Consider the following 19799-nt stretch of genomic DNA (forward strand, 5'->3'; position numbering starts at 1 on the left):
TCACGCAGTGAAAGCAAGCATGAGAGACAAACGCGATGTCAGCTCACACTCGCAGTGCCTCATACATAGTTAAAACAATGATTACAATATCATCATAGTTCATAGACAATATCGCACACTCCTAAGCACATAAAGAATGAACTTACAATTGAACTGACATTTACTGGTTTTCTTCTCTCCTCTCGCGTGCAGGAGACAGATGTAGGCTAATATGCTGCCGTAAGTGACGCAAATTGTCACGTGAACAAGCAAATCCACCAAGATAGATTTAAAAAAATAATACGTAGGCCTACGCTAATTAGATAGTTTTAATTTCGAAAGCATTTAGATAAGTCTAAGTTAAAGTGTCATCTAAAATTTAAGACCTTTCATAAGTAAAAATAAGACTTTTTAAAAAAATATATAATTTTTAAGGCTTTTTATGGCCTTAAATTAAAAAAATCTAATTTAAGACCTTTTAAGACTTTTTAAGGATCCGCGGGGACCCTGCTATATTGTTAAAGCGCTGTATAAACGAAGGAGACTTGACTTGACTTGGAGGTGAAGCAGAAACACACACCTTTTTGTTTTTGATAATGAAGTCCAGGTAAGTGCCCTGCTGCAGCTGACTGAAGTCTGTGAATCTGAAGTGCTCTGCGATCTTCTTCTCCAGCGTGCGCAGCTCAGCTAGGCTAGGTGTGCTAGTGAAGCTGGCGACATGATCCTGGAAATAGCTCTTCACGTCAGCTATGCAAAACAGGACCACATCATTAGGCAGGAAAGTATTTAAATCAAGTATGAACATTTGATCCAACAAACACTGATACTGATTATGCACACTCCCCATAGTCATCGTCATCCTAGGAAAAGGAGAACCGTAATAATAAGGGAATCTATAGATTTGCATCAAAAACTATGCAACAAATCAATGCAATCTTTCTTAACAAAATTCAAGCACCTGAGCAAAAGTAATTTAGAAGTTAGACTGTCAGCTGACTAAAATTTTACTGAATTAATTGGTAACAATTCACAATAAGGGTCCTTTTTTTAAAACAACTAACAATTAAAAATCCTGTAGTCAATAATTGTATATCTTAAAACTCATCTTTGTCAATAAACTGACATATTTAAACGTTTTTTTCATCTTCATGCCTTAAAATATCTTGAAAGTAACTCGATGCCCTTGCCTCATTTAGTATTCGCGGTTCTATTAATATGCAAATGAGCCCCGCCTCCACTCACTCACTCAGCTCAGAGATCCACTCGTTGACAATTTTGACTAAGTTTTTCAATCATTAAAAAACAAAAGTTGCATCTGTTAATATTATTTAATGAACCAGAGCAATCCAACTGTCCCCATTGACTTGTTTTGTGTGAAGCTGCCTCCTCAATTTCAAGTTTCAAGTTTACTTTATTTATATAGCACATTTAAAACAGACTGACCAAAGTGCTTCACATCAAAAGAACAGCATTATAAAATAATTTAAACAAACAGACAGATAAAAAAAAATTTAAATAAAAAATCCTCCTTGTCATTTCTGACTTGTAACAAAAAACAAAACAAAATGTCTAAAAGCTGCTATGTGACAAGGTGTACTGCAAACAAGCTAAAAAAAACTGAAATAAGTGTTTAAGGACTCAAAAGTGGATACAGGCTGAAACAAATCGGTAATCCTAACACTCAGTATGCTCTAAAAATACTACAGGGCCGTTGAATGCTGGAATCTGATTGGTTGACGAACGTTCTAAGGTGTGCATTATTTTCAGGGAAACGCACGGCTAAAGTAGTTCCAGGCAGGTCTTGACCGCATTACAGCTCCATATCACTTCGCCTAGTCAACTGTAATAACGGAAAATAGGATACAATTCATAACAAGAAAAAGCATTTAGCCCCATGCGCTTGATCTGCAATTTTCAATGTCTAGCTTCACAATCAATAGAAACATGCAGTTTAATTTGAATAAATAAAATATATAGTCCTATCTATAATCAATAGAAAATTAAACTGAATATAGGCTAAATAAATGGATAGTCCTGCAGCACGGATTTGTATTGCAGATAATATAACAAATAAATAATTATTGATAGGCCTTACTTGTTAAAAGGGCTTTGTGTTTCATTTATTTGGCTATAGTCTACTGTCATCTGTCAGTTATGGAAAAAAAAGAATGAACGAATTAATTCAAACGAATTGAATTAATAAATAAATAATAATATTGACGCACATACTTTTCTGTCTCGTTATTGCAACATCTCTCTCTAATAACTGCATTAATAACTGCATAATGAATGTAATTTGATACTTATGACTGATCATGCCCAAACGCGTGTTCAGCGCGTTCAGTCTGTGTTTAAAATCTGCTGCAGTCGATGAAAACAGTCAGAGAATGTGTCAGCTAGTCGTGTGTCCCCAGCATTAGTCTGCTATCAGCGACTCAAACCTCCGTTACTAACTCTACCTAACCCTAACCCTAACTCTACCTAACCATAACTCAGCATTAGTCTGCTATCAGCGGCTCAAACCTCCGTTACTAACTCTACCTAACTCAGCATTAGTCTGCTATCAGTGGCTCAAACCTCCGTCACTAACTCTACCTAACCCTAACCCTAACTCAGCATTAGTCTGCTATCAGCGACTCAAACCTCCGTTACTAACTCTACCTAACCCTAACTCTACCTAACCCTAACCATAACTCAGCATTAGTCTGCTATCAGCGACTCAAACCTCCGTTACTAACTCTACCTAACCCTAACCCTAACTCTACCTAACCATAACTCAGCATTAGTCTGCTATCAGCGGCTCAAACCTCCGTTACTAACTCTACCTAACTCAGCATTAGTCTGCTATCAGTGGCTCAAACCTCCGTCACTAACTCTACCTAACCCTAACCCTAACCCTAACTCAGCATTAGTCTGCTATCAGTGGCTCAAACCTCCGTCACTAAGTCTACCTAACCCTAACTCAGCATTAGTCTCCTATCAGTGGCTCAAACCTCCGTTACTAACTCTACCTAACCCTAACCCTAACTCAGCGTTAGTCTGCTATCAGTGGCTCAAACCTCCGTCACTAACTCTACCTAACCCTAACTCAGCGTTAGTCTGCTATCAGTGGCTCAAACCTCCGTCACTAACTCCACCTAACCCTAACCCTAACTCTAACCCTAACCCAGCATTAGTCTGCTATCAGTGGCTCAAACCTCCGTCACTAACTCTACCTAACCCTAACTCAGCGTTAGTCTGCTATCAGTGGCTCAAACCTCCGTCACTAACTCTACCTAACCCTAACTCAGCGTTAGTCTGCTATCAGCGGCTCAAACCTCCGTCACTAACTCTACCTAACCCTAACCCTAACTCAGCATTAGTCTGCTATCAGCGGCTCAAACCTCCGTCACTAACTCTAAAATGACGTTTTGGAATTAGCAACGGAGGCATGGGATTAGATGCGTAAGAAATTAGTCCTACATACAAGAGCATTTTAATGACAAAAACTTTACAAACGTCTTGAAATACATAATCTGAACAATGTTTCGAGGTGTGGTAACTGTAGTATAAGCGGAATAATTGAAACGGATAAAAATAACTCCGCTTCACGTCGTGACCGCATTACCACCTCGGGTGTGCATTATTTTTCTAATAATTCAATGGCCTGTCGTCAATTATTCCTTACTTATGTGTGTGTGCAGAAAACATTTTGTCTCTGGTAAGTCAAATATCCAAATGTCAGTTTTATATATTATATTTCTAAGATAAGCTATCCTGTCGCTCCAGCGGGCGTAAGTTAGTTCTCAGAGTAAAATGACACGTGTCGCTCTGTCTCAAACGCCTGTATCCACTTTTGTGTCCTTAAATGCTCGTTTTTTTGGGGGGTCGACAGCTTATAAACACTTATTTCTGTTTTCTTTAGCTTGTTTGCAGTACACCTTGTCACATGGCAGCTTTTAGACATTGATTTGTTTTTTGTTACAAGTCAGAAATAACAAGGAGGCAGCTTCACACAATACAAAGTCAATAAAGACGTTTGGATTTGCATATGGAAATGCTAATCCCCCCCCCCCCCCCCACCCCACATTCTGAAGAACGGTTTTGAGGCCGTTTATGGGGGGTATGGGCGGCGCCATCTTGGAAAATCTTGGGAAATCCTAACCCCGCCCACCTTCTGGCCAATCCATATATGGGTAAAAGGGTGGGCTTTGTGTGAGACTGGAACAATGTCATTTTCGCGCGAAGAAAGCGACATAAACAACAATGGATGACATACAGCGGATCTTGTTCTTGCTTCTCGGCGTGTTTTTCACAAGAAGCCAAGCGCCGACATTAGGCGTTTCTCGATAGCAAGTACGCAAAGTTCGGACTTAATTGCCAAGTCCGACTCAGGAGAATGACTCCCGAGGACGCGAGTCCGGTTATTCTGCGTCACTCAGCTCGCTCTGCTACTCCGGGTATCTCTGTATGTATATTTTAGGCAACAATAAAACAAAATATGTTATAAAACACCACACTGCCTCTTTACGTTTTCATTTAAAGAAATCTTAAACATTATAGTCACACAAATGTGGTTCAGGCAACGCGTATTGATTATATTCACTGCATATAACGTTAGCCTATTTATAACAAAACGAAATATAAAACACAACCCTGCCTCTTTTTGTTAAATTTCAGTTTTATCAATATTAGCCATTATAAAAGTATAAGTAAAAGGTACAAGAAGCTATACAAATAAAGCAAACAATTCAGTCAAACATACAAAGTCAACGCTCTAGTCTAACCATACAACGGTAAAGTTAAATAGCTTATAAAGTTATGAAACTTCCCCTCAGCCAAAACGATTGGCCAGGGAACAAATTATAGATTCACGAGACCAAAGATCGCCCGTTAGATATACACAAGACGAATTATATCTCATGTTTAACCACTACAGAGACGCCAGAGTCAGCGGCAAACGCCAGAACGACTAGCCGAGGAAAGGCTGTTCCAGGCGGGGTACATGAGCGCCGAGCGCCCGGTGATCGACTGGATCTCACAACCTGGATAAAATTTTCATAAATCTTTATAAATAAACCACAGATTTGAGCTTTAAACAACTACATTCTCGCCTGAAAAACTCTTAAAACTACATTTCATGATACAAAAACAGTAGTATTATATTTCAACTGTATATTAGAAAATGGCGCTTCTTATGTTGTCATTCTCCTTGGCGCAGCCTATTCTCGTTATCAGCTGTCAATCAAGCTGTCAATCAAAGTTAACCACGCCCTTATTTGTCATACATTTTATATCTAAATACGATCTAAACTAATGAGTTAGAAAAAAATTCACCCCCCTCACAGTTGTCAAGCACTCGGAACCTATCGAAAAATACAATAAAAGTCCATGGGACCAACCTGTAAAAACATGAATTTATGCTGTGAAATCGGACATTTTAACATGGGGGTCTATGGACATTTGCTCCCTTTTGGGACCTCCCCCTAGCGGATTTTCGATGTATTGCAGTTTTTTGCGCTTCCGGGTAGGCTTCATTTTTCAGATTAGAATGTTGCCGCTTGGTTCAGACGCGAGTAAAAACATGAACACACTGAAGAGCCGCTTTATAGTAGAAACTGAAGCTGTGACTCTAATTGAAAGAGACTCTGATATTGTTGTTCATGTTTAATACTGTAACACATCTACTGTATAAAGTGCTGTCTGAGTAAACGTGACGAGACAGGAGAGTCTGAATATAAACATTTCCACATCTCTATGAACAGAAGATGCTTTCTGAACTGCTGTTTTCTCATTTCTGTTGTGTGTTTATTGTGTTATTGAGAGGAAAGAGCAGCACATATTGACATATTCATCTAAATGCCGTTGGATGTTCACTTGTAAACCCTAAGCGGAGGACAAAAACATGACTTTGCTGTGAGTACATCAGGGCCTTAACCTTAGAGGGTGCTAAAACTTAAAAGGAAAATAAGATGACTAATGAGGTGATGAAGTGGACACCTTCAGTGGGGAGCATCTCTGTTGCTCTCTCTTCCATAGCTTCCTTTGCCTCTGCTTTTATCTGAGGTTTCTCTTTATCTACCAGGTCCTGAGGCGCGTCCAAGGAGCCACAGCATATAGCAAGCTGGAATAGGGCGCTAGCTTGCCTGTCTCTCATTACACATGTCAGGAATGCCTGAATATCCTGAGGACACACACAAAAAAACAAGCACAATCAGTCGTTTCCATAACACGTTATAAAGTAGAAACATTCATGTTCAATTACAGGGTTCCCACGCCTCGGTTAACTTCAAATTCAAGGAGCTTTCAAGGACTTACCAGGTCCAATACCCTCAAACTCAAGGACTTAACCCTCTGAGGTCGAGAAACGCGCCGACGCGTTTTGCTGGATTTTTTTCACATAGCAGCAACATAAACTTAAATTACTCCGTCATTTATGGTTATACAGAAAAAAGAAATATAAAAAAATAATCTGTGATATTTCTACTTTTGTATGTGTCCACTTACAATCAAATCAAAACATTGTGCTTTTGTAAAATAAAGAAAATAAACAGGGTGTGCGTTCTGCCTCTCCATCGCGGTGAACTTTTTTTTCTTGAGCACGTCTATAAACTGAAACAAAACTCAGCGAATACTTCTCACACATTTATGAGCCATATACCTTTATACACATTTAAGTGTGTACTTTTAAATGATCGGATTCAAACTGAAAACAAATATTCTCTGTTTAAGTCATTTGTATAAAACCAACAGGATGTCCAGTATCTCAAACGCTTGCTAATTACTTTTTAATTCGACACGCCCACTCGCGCAAAAGTGATTCACATGCAAATCTCCACATGGAACGCGAACGCCCTCGTTACCTCAAACACAAAACACCAAAACACTTCACAAGTCTCTGCTTTTCGTCGAGTTTGGAAGACACGCTGTGAGCTTACATGGATTTACCTCAGAAGAAGAAGAACGCGATTTGAAGACAAGAAAGATGTAAGGTAAGAAATTCTTACTTATTAGTTTATGGTATTGTTGCATAAACTTCACATTGCAGTTGAACTGTTGCTAGATATATGGTGAATATTATACTATTTAGACCCGTGTTTACTGTTAAATACTGTTTGTGGATATCTGCTCAAACATAGATATGTATAACCATAATGTTTAATATTTTGGAGCGCGATGGCGTTTGAATGTATCATATTTTGGAGCGCGCTGTGGTATCACATTTTGGAGCGCGATGGCGTTTGAATGTATCATATTTTGGAGCGCGCTGTGCGTTTGAATGTACAGTATCATATTTTGGAGCGCGATTGCGTTTGAATGTACAGTATCATATTTTGGAGCGCGATGGCGTTTGAATGTATCATATTTTGGAGCGCGCTGTGCGTTTGAATGTACAGTATCATATTTTGGAGCGCGATGGCGTTTGAATGTATCATATTTTGGAGCGCGCTGTGCGTTTGAATGTACAGTATCATATTTTGGAGCGCGATTGCGTTTGAAAGGAAAAATGCACCAAACATTAGGCTTTATGTTTTTACTATTATCTCATTTCATATCATCATAACGAATGGAAACATTTGAAGTAACATATGATAATCAATATATTTTTCTCTAGCGTAGTTGTTCTTGAAATCTTTTGGAAGATTTAATTTATTGTTATTATTATTTTATGCAGCACTGCGTAGCCTATGCCTACAAGGCACAACAAACCTGGTGTTCATTATATATTGTTGGAAACATGTGTGTGTGTGTGTGTATTCTGTGAATTTTAAAAATAAATTTTAACCAGAAAAATCTAAAATCTATTCCCAAAATCGTGCAGCCCTATAGTTTCTCTTGATATCAGTATGTTCACAGTTTTTTCTCTTTTTTTTTCTTTCAGGGACCAGATGCAACTGAGTCCTGCTGACTTCAATATTCACATGAGTCTCTGTACATGAACATGGTAAAGTGAAAATCAAACACCTTGGAAATGAAAGTTATGTACAATGTTTTTAGGAATGGCACAAAGGTCTCTGTCTTTGGATCATTGTTTTCAATGTGCTCTTTTGTCATTTGTATTTTTGGATTGTGTTGTGTTGTAAATAAATCCAAACAATCTAAAAGCCATTCTTTTTTAAATCTCCTCATTCTTTGTGCAAGGTTGCTCTGAATGACAGGGCCTGATCGCTCCTAATAGGGCAGTTTGGGGAGTGTCTTTGTCTTTCTCAGGTGTTAAAACCTTACATATTCATGAGATGATCACGCCTCTTCGCATATGGCTTTGTCACACAAAACACGTCTTAGAAATTTTAAATCAATATATTGTCTTATCTGAATGAGCAGTCAGGGTGATTTTCACATAGTTTTGGAGCAAATATTCTAGGCTATGTCATACAATTTTCAAAAGTCTTGTGAAGAAATAATCAGTATGGGTTTCATGGCCTTATTTCAGTGACAATTTTTTTTTGTATTTTCACAAACCACGCATAAATGTCATTATCTCAAAACTACAAACTTTTACATACATGCTGCTGATATATTATTGTAGCAGAGTTTGTGCTGAATACAGTGTAATTAGACTTTAGCCATGAAAATGTCACAAGTAACAGAAAAAAACACAAATGTCAGAGCATGTCAGAACACCTCCAGAGCCCAGAAAACAGCTCAGACCTCAGAGGGTTAATGTGGGACACATTTCAAGTAAGAGCAAGGTTACATCGTGTTACCCTGTAAGATACATTGTTACAGTTTTGCACGCGTGAACGTCATGGCAACGTACAACACAAAGTACCTCACACGGGAAACACTTAACATAACACGTAAACGCGCGTAACTACCGTAAATGTGCAAGCTAGTGCGCATAGGCCACGAAGTGTTGGCGGAATAACACATTAGCGGATCGGAGGGAATCATATGGAAGCACTTTCAAGGGCCTGTATCTGTGTGTGTTTACTTTCAAAAACTTTCCAAGGACTTTTTTTTTTTGTTTTTGTTTTTACAAACTTTCAAGGATTTCAAGGACCTGTGGGAACCCTGCAATTAATCAAACCAGAGCAGAAATGGCATGAATAAGTTCATGGATATGTACAAAGAATGTCTTAAAGTGAATGAAGAGGGAAAGGTCAATCAAAAGAGCAACTGCATGAGGACCATAAAGACTCAGTGGTTATGATGCAAGTCGTTGGAGAAACATTTCTGTGTGGGATTAGCAGATGATGAGCGTGACATCACATTAATGAGGAAAGCAACCAATCCCTCTCCTACTCTCATCGTTAAACCCATTTACATCCTTAAACAGCTGAAAGGAATTACCACTGCAATTACCAGGAATGAAGCATGAAGTAAAAGAATAGTTCACCCAAAATTCAAATTCTACATCATCCACACACTTTTTGAAGCTTGAAAGCTTCAGTTCCAGTCATAATTGCAAACACCAAGCAAATAAAATCTCCTTTTGGGTTTTGGTAAGTAGAAAGTATGTGATTCTGGTTTGGAACAAAACGAGAAAGAGTACTTCATAAGAGAGCTTGGGGTGGACTATCCCTTGCATCTCATTAGGAATAATAATTACAAGTGGGAACTCAACCACCAAACCTTGTTTAAGAAAGACAAACACTTTTACGTAAAGACTGCTCCAAACAAAAGGCAGCAAAACTACACCGCTATATTGTGTTCGCCCATAGAAGAATAGAATAGAATCGGGCATTTATATAGCGCTTTCATATGTACTACTGTACACCCAAAGCGCTTTACAATCATATCAGGGGATCTCTCCTCAACCACCACCAGTGTGCAGCATCCACTTGGATGATGCGACGGCAGCCACAGTACAACGGCGCCAGTGCGCACACCACACACCAGATATAAATCACATATGCAAATCTTACCGAAGCTTGTTTTGGAATTCCTAGATGTAAACTCACAATTGTAAGAAAAACATCTGAATTGTGAGATAACCTTCAAGTTTAATACTCAGGCTATGCGTCAGTGTTTTATTACTCGAGACTAGACTCGATCTGCGTGCATCACAGCTAGTGCAAGATAAGAATTTGTGGTTAAAAGTATATGAATGTTTATTTTGTTTAGAAAATGTCCGCTAGTTTGTCTAGATAAGACTCTTATTCTTGGCTGGATCGTGTCGAGACTTTGAAGCTGCACTGAAACTCACATCTGGACCTTCGACCCGTTGGACCCCATTGAAGTCACTATATGGAGAAAAATCCTGAAGTGTTTTCCTCAAAAACCTTCATTTCTTTTCCACTGAGGAAAGAAAGACTTGAGCATCTTGGATGACGTGGGGGAGAGAAAATTATCAGTCAATTTGAATTCTGAAGTGAACTACTCCTTTACCTCGAATTTGGTCTGAAGCACTACAACACTGTTAGGAGTTTTGGAAAAACCTTTAGTAAGTATGCACAAAAGTAATAGAGGTGAGTGCCAAAACAAGCCCTGCTTTAACTTTGCAAGATGCCACCCATGAAGGACAGCAACTTGGGCGTTTTCAGTGAGGTTAGCAGACATCAAACATCCAAACCACAAGAAAAACCAACTTGCAAACGAATACTCGCCCTTAAGTTGCTCACCTTCGTCATAGTCTCACTGAAGATGCCTTCAGAGTTGTTGAAGACTTCCAGGACTGCATCGGTGGCGGTCATATTTGCATATTTGTTCCTAAGCTTGGAGTTTCCCACCTGGGAGTAGATCACAGGTCCTTGGGTGGGATCCAGCAGGCTCTTCTTGATCTCAAACATTTTGTCATCCACCTCCTCCAGAATGGTTTCTTTGGCATTTTCCATGTGGCAATACTCAGCAGCCGATGCCTTATTCAACATCTAAGAACACAGCATGAGCAAATAAAGTCTTATCCATTGGATTAAGAATGATGGGAATTTTAGAGCACAACAGTTTCACAGTTCCAGAGTTTGGGAGAATTCTTGAAGGATCAATGCTTTGTAGATAGGGATGCATCGATATAAACATTTTGCAGATGCCGATAACCAATAATTATAACTTTATACTTAGATAAAAGTAAAAAGCTATTATTTTGTGTAGATCCATGTTCGAGGCAGTTCGACTTAACAAGTGCATTTCTTTACACACACACACACACACACACACACACACACACACACACACACACACACACACACACACACACACACACACACACACACACACACACACACACACACACACACGAATTGGAAACACTCGATCTGCGCCAGTGGACGTGCACTGTTATGAATGCCTGTGCAGCAATGTGAAACAACGGCAAGCACACAAGCAACTTCTAAGGAAAGACTGTATTCTCGAACTGTTTCGACTTTAATCTCGAAATGCTAGATTTTCTTTCTTTTAGACTACAGAATTTATTATACTTGTCAAAACGATAATAGGAACTCCACTATGTCTCTCTTTACATTTATTTTGTCCTGTTGTCGGCTTCAGCTAAGAAAATAAATAGTTCACCCCACACGTCCAAAATTCATAGCACACTTTAGATAACCTTCGGCAGCGAGTGCAGGCTCTTTGGTGGAGCTCTGCTCTGAAGGAAGTTCCACCGGACAAATGAATGGACTACTAGCGGACTCGGAGTGACATGAAGACATGAATCAGAGGCACAAAAACGTTGGCAGGGGTGAGTGGTCAATATGTTTACTAATTCCTGAATCGTGCTTTGTGCCCGACCCGGAAAAAAAAGAAAAGAAAAAAGCGGATTTGCATGATTTACGAGAGCATCATTTTCAGGTCGGAAAAGCCGGATTTCTGGATTTATCCGGAAGAATCACATCCCTGAATAATGTTTTCATTATAATTTTATGTAGCCGATATGACAGACTTGCGCTGCACATGTTGCACTGAACTCTATTTTCCTTTTTGAAGTGATTCAATCATATTTCAAGCAACTCAATCCCATCATGCTGAACAGTGGCATCTGAAGCGTCTCAGCTGAAGGAAATAATACATTGTTTATCAGCTTTAATATCTCAGCTACATTTTCTGCAGACACCGACATGGTGGCCGATATATCGTGCATCCCTATTTGTAGTGAGAACCCTCAACACCGAATCAGACATTTCCGAAAGAGGGGTGGACAGACCCAAAAAATATGCCAACAACAATAGGGAATCTTACCGAAATGGACAACCCAAGACTCTGGATTCTGATGCCGAGTTCATAAGGCGACTCGCAGCTATAATGGTCTGCAAGGTGCTTCAGGAAATCAGCAAGGTCAATTCTAGGTGTCGTGCTTCTTCTCCGGAATATTCTGAGACTCTAAGCAAGCAGAAAACCACAGCGTTACGTCAATGCAGATGTATAGGAATTGTTTTTTTTTTCTCTGTATTGTGTCTTCCCTATTATATTGGTTATGTTGTGTGTGTTAAACAAGTGAATTTCCAAAGAATTTCCCCCTGGGCACAATAAAGTTATTCAATCAATGAGTATGTTGAATACTGGTCAAGAACACAGCCAATGCCAAGCTGACTCACCTCAAGAACGTCCACAGTTGTAATCTGACGTACATCATCATCTTTAGTATTTGCATCTATTTTGAACATTCGGTGGATAAGAGGGATCTTGCAGAGAGGGCCCAGATGGAGTTCTTCAAAGCGTTTCTTGTTCTTCAGGTTGGCCAGACCCTGTCCCAGTTCGTAAAGTGTGCACACGCAAGACACCGCCTCCACTGACTGACGTGGAAAGAAACACATCAGGTAAACTCAAGGGGTCTCATTTATAAACATTACTAAAAGTGTACATGCGCCCGAAAGCAAAAAATTTTGTACGCCCAAAAAAATGTCAGACTTATAAAAGCGAGCGTACGCCAGAACCTGCGCAGAATCCCCTTTATAAACCCCAGTCATTCTTGTATGTATTTAAAATGTTATTGTGAACATGCACTGTATTTGTGATTAGGACTCATAATGAATATTAAAGTGGTTTTCCTTCATCAGCCGTCAGTCCCTCAGATCAACATCGGTGTCTCTAGAATATATAAAAAAAAAGTTTACTTACAGATGTCCTTACACACTCTCCCGTCAAGTGTGTTTTTATAAATCACAACTTATGTGTGTGAAGTGTGAACTTATGTGAACTTATGCGTACGCTCTTTCAGGGCCTGTTTTGTGCGACACAACAGTTATAAATGAGGCCCCTGAGACAAGTCTCATCACAAACCCAGACCTGCCAACATGTACGCATTTTGCGTAGCGGATACGCATTTTGACTTCAAAGTACGCTGGTACGATTTGTCACTCTAAACTACGCAAAAACCTGGTGACGCATCTGTGCACGCGCTGTCCTCAAATCAAGCTACAGCAAAAGAAGAAAAGTTCGACCAATCATAGGGCTGGGTTCATTCCCCAAATAGCAAGCGGGGATGATTGACAGATGCGTAAGGCCTATCATTAAAAAGAGACTGAAAATCGACACCAATAAAGATTCCCGCTCGATCCCCCTTCCACTCCCGCGGCCGCCATCTGACTGATGTCATAAGCGAGGAGGACAGTACAGTACGGTATTTCTGACTCCTGAAGGTAAACGGCCTGGGGTCGATGTGGAAAGTTGATTGTTGAGTTAACTTAATCTTATGGATTCGATGATCACACAGATCGCATGGATTATCTTAAAATACTCCGTTAAGTTCATGGTCACTCAGAAAAGAGGAAGACATCATTCAGTCATGCAAATAATAAAATGCTCAAGTAATGCTGAACTATAAATCTTGAAATCGCTATGGCTTAGTGATTATGAAAGTGCTGTGATTTGTGGATTAACGTTAGCCTACTGATAAGCGCGAGTCTGAAGAAACAGGCGTTTATTTATTCATTCATTCTCAGTGTTGAGAAACGTATGTGTTACGTTATTGTGTTAATTATAACTAAAGTACCTAATTATGTTACAGATTTATTTTGTATGAAAACTAGCGCGCTAGTTACTTATGGATGAAAAAGTACCGTTGTCTCAGTGCTGCGCGAGCTCTCTCACAAACACGGACGCGCGCACATAGAGAGAAGATCATTGTAAAATGAAAATTGACGGGCTAAGTTTAAATTTTGTTCTTGCTTGGTTTTTTTTCTGTCAAAAAGCATTTTGGATTATCCATCCCTGCTTTTAAAATTCGTTAAATGACGGGCGTTTTACTGTTAACACAGCCCTCATTATATGTCGGATTCGGAACTTATACTTTATATTATTTTTAGAATAAGTGATTCGTTATGCTATTATTGGACTCCTGTCTATTCTTGTCAACTGTTTTCTATAAATATGTTTGTATTGGCTAACATTTATTCAGCTAATGCGTGTCCTGTTTAAAATGTGCAATGTTCAAATGCAAAGACAGCACGTCACAAATAGAAGCCCTTTTCCCTGTGGTATTTAGTATCATATTTGAATGGCTAATGACATGGTGTAATGAACAGAGAGTGCTCTTTGTAAATAATTGGAATCTGTTCTGGGAGCGACCTAGGCTCTTCCGTGCTGATGAATATTTGGATATTGGAAAATAAATAAATTAGCCTATCTTAATTGTACACAATGTTCCTATGTTTTTATCTTTTTTATATATCTTTTTTTTACTATGTTCTAGGGGTTTCTTAATTTTAGACTAGTTGACCAGCACACATTATATGCAATGCAATTATATAATGCATGCGTGTCGTCGTCCAAACCGCCCATACAACCCCCCCCCGTCGTCAGTACGCAAAAAAAATTTGCAAGGTTGGCAGGTATGCAAACCTACACTGGGACTTTTGTGTAGACCTCATACCTCAATGTACAGATTGATCTCCTGGATGGTGCGCTGAAGGTCCTGCACTGCAGGAAGATGCCGAAGAGCGTCCACATTCAAATCTTCCAAAGTAGACACTTGTAGAAGTGAGCAAACTCTGCTTATTACCTTTGACAATAGAAAAAAAATATTAGTCATGGTATTAACATTGGGATGAGCACAAAATAGGTCTGGATAGTGCTGGTCGGTATACCGGTTCATACCGAATTCATTCATTTTATGGGGTCTTACAAACCTGTATTAATACTAGTGTGGGATTTTTCTACAATATTCACTCATGACAGTAAAATAGGGCATTCTGAGTCAATCCACTGCAGTGTTTCCTCTCTCAATCAGAAGAAAATGTGGTTAACACCCAGTCATGCTTTCAAAAAAATAAAATACACCATCATGTACCGTGAAACTGGTATAATTTTGAAAAATACCGTGATATAAATCTTTGGTCATACCGCCCAGCACTAAGGTCTGGATAATTTCCCAAGACACAAACCCTCTTGATGGTCACATGCTCTCCTTCGGCTGCAAGGGCTCTCATGACATCCTCCGCCAAACTGTTCACTTCGCTTGAGCTCATGGCCTTTCTCTGTCTCCCAACATTGTTTTCATCTTCCAGCAAGGCTTCTGCTGCCCTCATGTTTGCACCATGAACCTCCCTCATCTGGCTGTAGAAGGACTCATAGAAGACAAGCCCTCTTCCCTCCTTCAGTTTCTTCTCCTCAGCATTGGGCATCTTGGAACCAAGAACTGGGAAGTCACTAGTGGACAGATTACCAGGGGCGATTGAACTTGCCTTGGGCCGAACCACTTGTTCATCCACCACAGGTTTGGACTGAACCTTCTTTGCTTCCTCATCAATCTTCTGTTGTGGTCCTACAAGAATAAAGCCAAAAATGTGTTTTTAAAGACTTAAAGTTATAGTTCACCCAAAAATGAAAACGACCCCATGATTTACTCACCCTGAAGTCATCCTAGGTGTATGACATTCTTCTTCAGACGAATACAATTGAAGTTGTATTAAAAAATGTCCTGGCTCTTCCAAGCTTTACAATAGGAGTGAATGGGCATCATTTTTCATCATTTTTTTAAGTCCATTCAAGTGCATCTATCCATCATAAAAGTGCTTCTATCCATCATTAAAGTGCTTCTATCCATCATAAAAGTGCATCTATCCATCATTAAAGTGCTTCTATCCATCATAAAAGTGCATCTATCCATCATAAAAGTGCATATATCCATTATAAAAGTGCATCTATCCATTATAAAAGTACATCTATCCATTATAAAAGTACATCTGTCCATTATAAAAGTGCATCTATCCATTATAAAAGTGCATCTATCATCATAAAAGTGCATCTATCCATTATTAAAGTGCTTCTATCCATCATTAAAGTGCTTCTATCCATCATAAAAGTGCTTCTATCCATTATAAAAGTGCATCTATCCATCATTAAAGTGCTTCTATCCATCATTAAAGTGCTTTTATCCATTATAAAAGTGCATCTATCCATCATAAAAGTGCATCTATCCATCATTAAAGTGCTTCTATCCATCATAAAAGTGCATCTCTCCATCATTAAAGTGCATCTCTCCATCATTAAAGTGCTTCTATCCATCATTAAAGTGCTTCTATCCATCATTCAAGTGCTTTTATCCATTATAAAAGTGCATCTATCCATCATAAAAGTGCATCTGTCCATCATAAAAGTGCATCTATCCATTATAAAAGTGCATCTATCCATCATAAAAGTGCATCTGTCCATCATAAAAGTGAATCTGTCCATTATAAAAGTGTATCTGTCCATCATAAAAGTGCATCTGTCCATTATAAAAGTGAATCTATCCATCATTAAACTGAATCTATCCATCATAAAGTGCATCTATCCATCATAAAAGTGCTTCTATCCATCATAAAAGTGCATCTGTCCATTATAAAAGTGAATCTATCCATCATTAAAGTGAATCTATCCATCATAAAGTGCATCTGTCCATCATAAAAGTGCATCTATCATCATAAAAGTGCATCTGTCAATCATAAAAGTGCATCTATCCATGATAAAAATGCATCTATCCATCATAAAGTGCATCTATCCATCATAAAAGTACATCTATCCATCATAAAGTGCATCTATCCATCATTAAAGTGCTTCTATCCATCATAAAAGTGCTTCTATCCATTATAAAAGTGCATCTATCCATTATAAAAGTGCTTCTATCAATCATTAAAGTGCTTTTATCCATTATAAAAGTGCATCTATCCATCATTAAAGTGCTTCTATCCATCATAAAAGTGCTTCTATCCATTATAAAAGTGCATCTATCCATCATTAAAGTGCTTCTATCCATCATTAAAGTGCTTCTATCCATCATTAAAGTGCTTTTATCCATTATAAAAGTGCATCTATCCATCATAAAAGTGCATCTATCCATCATAAAAGTGCATCTGTCCATCATAAAAGTGCATCTATCCATTATAAAAGTGCATCTATCCATCATAAAAGTGCATCTGTCCATCATAAAAGTGAATCTGTCCATTATAAAAGTGTATCTGTCCATCATAAAAGTGCATCTGTCCATTATAAAAGTGAATCTACCCATCATCAAAGTGAATCTATCCATCATAAAGTGCATCTGTCCATCATAAAAGTGCATCTATCCATAATAAAAATGCATCTATCCATCATAAAGTGCATCTATCCATCATAAAAGTACATCTATCCATCATAAAAGTGCATCTGTCCATCATAAAAGTGCATCTTTCCATCATAAAAGTGAATCTATCCATCATTAAAGTGAATCTATCCATCATAAAGTGCATCTATCATCATAAAAGTGCATCTATCCATCATAAAAGTGCATCTGTCCATCATAAAAGTGCATCTGTCCATTATAAAAGTGAATCTATCCATCATTAAAGTGAATCTATCCATCATAAAGTGCATCTATCCATCATAAAAGTGCATCTATCCATCATAAAAGTGCATCTGTCCATCATAAAAGTGCATCTATCCATGATAAAAGTGCATCTATCCATCATTAAAGTGCATCTATCCATCATTAAAGTGCATCTATCCATCATAAAAGTGCATCTATCAGTCATAAAAGTGCATCTGTCCATCATTAAAGTGCATCTATCCATGTTAAAAGTGCATCTATCCATCATTAAAGTGCTTCTATTCATCATTAAAGTGCATCTATCCATCATTAAAGTGCATCTATCCATCATAAAGTGCTCCACACGGCTCTGCAGGGGTTAATAAAGGCCTTCTGAAGCGAAGCGATGCGTTCATGAAAGAAAAATGTCCATATTTAAAACTTTTTTAAAAGTTATTTAAAACCTTTTTAAAAGTTATATAAAACCATATTTAAAAAGTCGACTTACGCCAAAAGAGAAACACTTGAACTTGACACACAACGTAATGACGGCAACTGACGCCTCTCGCGGTTCAAACACACAGGGCTGGGCAACTGCGTTCGTCATTACGTTGTTCGTCAAGTTCTAGTGTTACTCTTTTGCCGTAAGTTGACTTGCGTGCGTCCGTCTGCCGGAAGCTAGATATTTTAGTCGATGAAGTTTTAAATATGGATATTTTTCTTGCATGAATGCATCGCTTCACTTCAGAAGGCCTTTATTAACCCCCCCACAGAGCAGTTTGGGACACTTTTATGATGGATAGATGCACTTTTATCATGGATGGATGCACTTGAATGGACTTTAAAAAAATGGTGCCCATTCACTCCCATTATAAAGCTTGGAACAGCCAGGACATTTTTTAATATAACTCTGATTGTATTCATCTGAAAGAACACCTAGGAGGTCATATACACCTAGGATGACTTCAGGGTGAGTAAATCATGGGGTCATTTTCATTTTTGGGTGAACTATCCCTTTAAGAACAAGGAACTGTTTATGTACTTGTCTATATAACTGTATATACTCTTACTGTCAAGGCACTTTGCTCCTGCTTGTTTATCATCTACAACTGGACAAACGGAGTAGGTTTTTAACGGCAGTGCAGAACCAAATAAGAGGGAGTAGCCATTCTCCAGTTCACTAATGGAGTTGCTTGCAGCTGGATATTTTCTTATAACCTCTTTAACTCTATCTATCAGATCCTCTTGCTTCATTTCACTACCTCTTTGAGCAAAGTCGGCTCCCAAATAACTTCAGGGTTTCTGCACACAAGTCAAATTTAAAACTTTTTAAGACCTTTTTAAGACCCTTTAAGACCTGAAGAAATCAAAATTAATACCATGCATTAGGGGTGTGCAACATTGACAAAATATGTCTCGATATTTTCAAAGTTTTGTTGATAATAATTAGATAATATTTTGCTGATTGTGTTTCTGTGCTTGGTGCCATGGCTGGTTTAGGCCTGTTGTTGACAGCTGACTGACGAAGATATTCATATTTTTCATATTCTATGCAGTGGTCAGTTCACAGCAGTGACAGAAATTAACATTTTTTAATTAAGGGGTAATATTTGCCATCTTAAATTGATTTCCAGGGGCATTTTCACATATACACTCACCTAAAGGATTATTAGGAACACCTGTTCAATTTCTCATTAATGCAATTATCTAATCAACCAATCACATGGCAGTTGCTTCAATGCATTTAGGGGTGTGGTCCTGGTCAAGACAATCTCCTGAACTCCAAACTGAATGTCAGAATGGGAAAGAAAGGTGATTTAAGCAATTTTGAGCGTGGCATGGTTGTTGGTGCCAGACGGGCCGGTCTGAGTATTTCACAATCTGCTTAGTTACTGGGATTTTCACGCACAACCATTTCTAGGGTTTACAAAGAATGGTGTGAAAAGGGAAAAACATCCCGTATGCGGCAGTCCTGTGGGCGAAAATGCCTTGTTGATGCTAGAGGTCAGAGGAGAATGGGCCGGACTGATTCAAGCTGATAGAAGAGCAACTTTGACTGAAATAACCACTCGTTACAACCGAGGTATGCAGCAAAGCATTTGTGAAGCCACAACACGCACAACCTTGAGGCGGATGGGCTACAACAGCAGAAGACCCCACCGGGTACCACTCATCTCCACTACAAATAGGAAAAAGAGGC

The 19799-nt window shown here is 38.7% G+C and overlaps 1 protein-coding gene across 1 annotated transcript in view; it reads right to left on the reverse strand.

Moving 5' to 3' along the window:
* LOC309497114 (uncharacterized protein) overlaps positions 1 to 19799 on the reverse strand; it is a 108009-nt gene that overhangs the window by 19323 nt on the left and 68887 nt on the right. The window contains exons 13-19 of the mRNA XM_082167320.1: positions 15219 to 15598; positions 14708 to 14836; positions 12432 to 12629; positions 12076 to 12216; positions 10524 to 10772; positions 5959 to 6142; positions 560 to 726 (exon numbers count right to left, since the gene is read on the reverse strand). Of these exons, the coding sequence (XP_082023446.1) occupies positions 560 to 726; positions 5959 to 6142; positions 10524 to 10772; positions 12076 to 12216; positions 12432 to 12629; positions 14708 to 14836; positions 15219 to 15598 (1448 nt within the window). The remainder of the gene's footprint in view (positions 1 to 559; positions 727 to 5958; positions 6143 to 10523; positions 10773 to 12075; positions 12217 to 12431; positions 12630 to 14707; positions 14837 to 15218; positions 15599 to 19799) is intronic.

Source organism: Leuciscus leuciscus, assembly GCF_965113295.1.
Source record: "Leuciscus leuciscus genome assembly, chromosome: 4".
Taxonomy (NCBI): domain Eukaryota; kingdom Metazoa; phylum Chordata; class Actinopteri; order Cypriniformes; family Leuciscidae; genus Leuciscus; species Leuciscus leuciscus.